Source organism: Pygoscelis adeliae, unplaced genomic scaffold (assembly GCF_000699105.1).
Source record: "Pygoscelis adeliae isolate BGI_AS28 unplaced genomic scaffold, ASM69910v1 Scaffold149, whole genome shotgun sequence".
Taxonomy (NCBI): Eukaryota; Metazoa; Chordata; class Aves; order Sphenisciformes; family Spheniscidae; genus Pygoscelis; species Pygoscelis adeliae.
Window position 1 is genome coordinate 911,515 of NW_008825494.1, and position 5,473 is coordinate 916,987.

The following is a 5,473-nucleotide window of genomic DNA, read 5'->3' on the forward strand; positions in this document are numbered from 1 at the left end:
ATAGCTGTACATAACAGGACCATCAAGAAGAGTGGCTGAGCTTCATTATTCAAATGTGTCAAGTGATTTTTTTCAACAAATGGGTTCTCATACAACACTTCCGCAGATTTTAATACACTGACATATGAAAACAGCAACTTCAGTTCACTGGAAACAGTTTTCTTTTTAATTTTACCATAAAAAGGCAAAATAAACTCTTTCACTGTAATGTTATAGCTTTTAATATTCCTGAGCTGCATTTTAGAAGCAAAAGTATTCTTAAATGGATTTAACAAGAGACACTGCAGCCTTACTTTCCAACACCACAAGTAAAAATAATTTAGCAAGAAGGCCCCTTTTTCAAAAGACAATGGCTAGCTCTGTGTGTACCTGAAAAATGCTTCAGGTGGCTCTATGCCACCTGAAGTAATTGCAAAGCCAAATGTGTCACAAAATAACAGAACGACTTTTCAACCATTTTACCACTGCTTCTTACTTCCTACATCAGCGTGCCTCTCTTACATGGAAAGTATTATTATACAAACGGCATTACATGCCAGAATAATTTGGGCCACAAAGCTTGGCACCATACAGACATATGAAGGAATCATAGCAGTTTAAAAGATATCCTGCGTATCTTTAGAGTCAGTTTTAAGAACTATATGAAAGTCCTGCTATCCATCTCAATCAGCAAATATTCTACTTTGTTAAATGTGATTTCATTGAATGCACCAGAAAGCATTTTAAGTCAAATCTGTATGCAATAGCTTGTCACGTCTGGAGTTCCTATAACTGGCACCCATGTACTTCTCAAGCCAAATTAGGTGATAGAGATAAAAACTAAATCGACTACAATTAAGGTTTAGAAAACGGAAAATCAAGAAAACAGGTTGGCTTTTAGCACTGTAGGAACTCGAGCACAAGCACAGGTGGTTATACCTACATTGTGGTAGAAACCTAGAAAGAGACAACAAAGCATGAAGGAACATCAAAAAAATCAGGCATCTATTTTCTTGATTTCAGGGACTAGATGCAAGCTAAGCGTTGGTTGAAACAAACGTGTTTTCTGTAGCAGTCACACCGATGAGGTCTCGTTTACAAGTTTCTGGCCCTTTTGTCCAAACACAGCCTCTCCAAGGAGCCAAGGCCTTCCCTACCCACTCCAAGTACTCCTTTGCTTACTCTGTGATCTCCTCCGGTGCCTTCGTCTCCTGCTCACGCTTCTGCGACTACGACTTCTTTCTCTTCTGTCTCGTTTACGTTCGCTACTGCGAGTTCTTCTGTAACGTGAACGCCTGGGGCTTACACTTCTTCGACGAGGACTATAGCTTCGTCGAGGACTGTAACTTCTGCTAGAGTGTCTATAATACCGCCTTTCTTTCCTGCGCTTTTCATCCTGGTAACTCACATCTCTTCTGTGCCTGCTCCTCTCTCGTTTACCCTTACTCTCATCAGTGTTTATGCTACTACATGAACGGCTCTTTCTTCTCCTTGACTCTGTGCTACGTTTGCTCTGCTCACAGCGTGAGTCCTTCCTGCAGGTATTCTGGTCATAGCTAGAGAGGCTCTTCTGCTGCTGGTTATTGGTGGGAACACATGAAAGTACCCCTGAACTTCTTTTCTCAGAACACCTCTCAGAGTTTGTGGTATGAAGTCTCTGACCTTCTTTGACATGAACTTTGTCATGAATGTTGCCATTCAAGTACTTGCATTGAGTGTTTACACTCTCAGGGGATGCTACTTCTCTTTGAGAGCCGGGAGCCAGTTTGCCTGTAACAGCCTGTCCTGTGGTAGAAGTGATGCAGCTGGATGACACAGTGTGTGGAACGCCACTAGCGATTTTCGGCGTGTCAGACTGAGATGCTTCGGTTTCTTCTTTGTTTTGATTAACTGCATCCATTTTCTTGCTCAGAAGATTGTTCAGTAGTTTCTCCCTCAGTTCCTTTTCTTTTCTCTGCAACCCCAGTGCTCTCTCTTTTTCCTCTTCCACACGTTTGAGCTCAGCCTCCTGGAGCCTTCGCCTCTCCTCTAGCTGCTGAAGACGAATCTTTTCTTCGTTATGTTCTTGCTCCAAAAGCTTTACCGTCTGAAAGATAGTCAAAGGGAAGGTAAGAGTAAACAAAAAAGTATTTATAGACCTGCTTATGCTTCCAAGTTATACCATAACACAAAAGCAGCAATATGGCAAGAAAATAAAATCTAACAAACAGAACTTAACCATCCCAACATAAAACGGTTGCTTCCCTCTTAAAGAGAAAAAACCCAAAACCAAACAAACAAAAAAAAAAAACCACTAACACACAACTGTTGTAAGGTGAAACATTAGTATTAGTCCACACGCTCTTTTGAGTGTTAATTTCTCCTAGCTGTTGCACAAGGCAAAAACAAAGCTTGGTCTTTATGGCTCCTTAATACGATGAGAGTAACACACAAGCTAGAACAACATGTGAAATTTGAAGTATTAAAATACATTTATCAGGGTCAACACTTGAAGGTTTCAGTCAAATTTAAAACAGGAATTTCTCTTAGATTCTTGCAATCTGTGGTTCACAGATGACTTTACAATGAGTCCATAAAAAACAGCAAATAATTAAACACACACATATTATGTAGAAACTGATTCTCATTTTGTCAATCACTTTAGAAACTCATGATACTGAAAAAGAAGTTCAAACTTTTTTTTTTTTTTTTTTTTTTGACCCAGACAAATGGCTTAGTGTAGACCTCAAAATTCTGGGAGTGAAAGAAACACACTGCTCTATTTTATCAGACAACCTTTCTATTTCATAGCTGCAAAGTTACAAAGCCTGCAAGAAGTATTTCTCCCTTCTCCTAGCATATAACTGACCACATAGCACTGCATGAGTTCAAAAACACTCCTGAGGTACACTGGCATCAAGGCAGAAGAGAAAACCTGTGCTTTGCCACACAGTTTTTAATTTCTACAGAAAATACTTTACATACATTACATTTCACCCTAACGTGACTTTATCCAAGTCTTAAGCAAATGACAGTGAAAAATAACAATACTGTTAGAGAGACAGGATCTAACATTTGAAACCTTAGCTGACAGTACTTTTCCTACAGAAAAATAATTCTGCACATTTTCAAACACCAAATAATGAAAGCTCATTCTCTGAAACTGCAAAGAATAGTTAACGGAACTGCTGAAAGCCAGACAGGGAAACAGCATCAAAACTGAAATTAGAAATAAGGAGTCTTGCCTCTTATCCTCTGTGTTTAGTTCACTTTATCATGCCTACACATTATTCCATGGGACTTAAGAGCAAGCCTGCCAATTAGTTTACAGGTAAGAAATATTATGCAGGACTACAGGTTCAAGTTCACTCTTCCATTTACATACATGTGCATATTTTACCAAGGGAGAAATACCGTTTCATTGCACTTTTTTGAATTTTTGGTCTAAGGAATAGCATCTGGAGAGGTACTAAATCTGTTGTTTAATGAACAGCGCTCCCCACCCCCTCTCAAGTCAGTAAAAGGCTTTGTTCTGCTGGGTTTTCATTAGCTTCTGAAATAAATATTGAAGTTACCTTTGCCCTGCTTAGCAGTTCTGCAATTAGTCTAATGGACTGAAGATTTCTCTGAGCTAACAGGAGCTTCCTTTCTTCTAACTTTATCTTCTCTTGCAGTTTTTTCTGTTCTTCAGCTTGAAGCTTTTCAAGTTGCTTTTTGTTTCGTCGAACTTCACGATCTTTCTGTTTCTGTTCTCTCTTGCGCAACTTTTCTTCTCTTTTTCTCTCTCTCTCATATTCTTCAAGCTCTCTCTGCTTCCTAAAAAGAGATTAATATTTTTACCTTATCTATGGCAGGTACAAATTTTAGACTCCTACTCTATGTACAAGTATATTTTGTACTTTGAGTAAATTTGTTTCTAACTCCTGTTGATTACTGAAAAACAGAAGTAGAAAACAGTGAACATTTTAACCATTAGTTGTGATAGCAGACAATCATCAGCCTGTCAATATTTAAACACAAGTTGGAATACAAACATAAAACATGGCTACAACAAAAATTTATTTTTTTTTTAAACCAATTCGACCAGAGACAATAACAATGCATCAGGCAGCTGGGCAGTGAATCATCACAGTGAGAAGAAAATTACCAAGCCAATTAATGTGTGCAGGGGTTGGTGGGTATTATTTCACTCATTAGGACAAAATGGTAGCTTATGTAAAAGGCCGAGGGTTTCCAAGATCAGGTGTCTAATGGCACAATTTTTAGGAAATTGAGTATTTTGCAGATGTAGTATTTTGAACTGAACATAAACATTAGTGATAATCTAAAACTTACAGTTTCAGAAACTGTTTAATATGTAAACATTAAGCAATGAGAATTTATACACAAGGCAAATGGACACCACACAACCTCTGAAACAATTTGCTCCATTTGTGTTTATATTCTGAATAGCTGTCTTAAGACATTTGCACCCCTATACATTGTCTTAAAATGTCACTGTTAGGATATGCTTATATCCCATCCCTTTCCTGGAAAAATACTGATGTTAAGAACAAATGAGCTTTATAGTATCAAAGTTACTTAGCAGTAGAACTAGTGCATTATTTTCTATTCTCCATTTACAACGGACATGTTTCCATCAGAATGACGACACATCATGTAAACTCCCAGCTCTTGGAATTAAAGTTCAAGAAAAGAAAAAAAGTGTAAAACACTCTTCTCCAAATCTCATAATCCCTGAACCCTATTTCCTCAAAAGGACCACAATATTCTCGCTCAGTTTTAAGTGCTTCACTTTAGCTACAGGAGTAGAACTTTGAAAGGAAACTTGTGTTTAGTTATTTTCTATGCATTGACGCTCATATGATGGAGCAACTACAGTTTTGTTATGCCTGATTATTAAAAATATAACTGAGCAATAAGCGATAAATACCTTTCTTCCTCTTTTTGTTTTTCCTCAGCTTCTTTCTCTTTACGTTTTTGTTCTTCTCTCTGTTTTTCAAGCTCTTGAAGCTTTTGCCTTTCAAGCTGACGCTTCTTAATTGATGCATCACTGAGGTGTTTTGTTGAGTCAAAAGAAACCTTTATAGGATACAATTGAAAACAGTTTTAAGTAGACAAAAAAAAAAAAAATCCCTGACAACCTACACAATCCCCAACAATTTTAGCCTAGCACAAAGGTATCCAAACCACAGTGTAAATACAGTCAGAAACATAAAAACTTTTTCAAACCAAAGGGTACTTCTCTATGTGCCCAGAGCAAGCACCAGAGTACTATAACCAGATAACTGGGAACTAGACCCTTCACCAGCTTCCTTGCCCTTCTCTGGACATGCTCCAGCACCCCAACGTCCTTCTTGTAGTGAGGGGCCCAAAACTGAACACAGTATTCGAGGTGCGGCCTCACCAGTGCCGAGTACGGGGGCACGATCACTTCCCTCCTCCTGCTGGCCACACTATTTCTGATACAGGCCAGGATGCCGTTGGCCTTCTTGGCCGCCTGGGCACACTGCCG

At 38.6% G+C, this 5,473-nt stretch overlaps 1 protein-coding gene across 2 annotated transcripts in view; it reads right to left on the reverse strand.

Annotated features, from left to right (window-relative positions):
* Positions 1-99: 99 nt before the first annotated feature.
* Positions 100-5,473, reverse strand: part of AKAP17A (A kinase (PRKA) anchor protein 17A) — a 9,179-nt gene continuing 3,805 nt past the window's right edge. For both annotated transcript variants that reach the window (XM_009331273.1, XM_009331274.1), the window contains 3 exons: positions 4,892-5,040; positions 3,534-3,774; positions 100-2,065 (listed from right to left, as the gene is read on the reverse strand). In XM_009331273.1, coding sequence (XP_009329548.1) covers positions 1,133-2,065; positions 3,534-3,774; positions 4,892-5,040 — 1,323 coding nt within the window. In that variant the 3' untranslated portion in view covers positions 100-1,132. The remainder of the gene's footprint in view (positions 2,066-3,533; positions 3,775-4,891; positions 5,041-5,473) is intronic.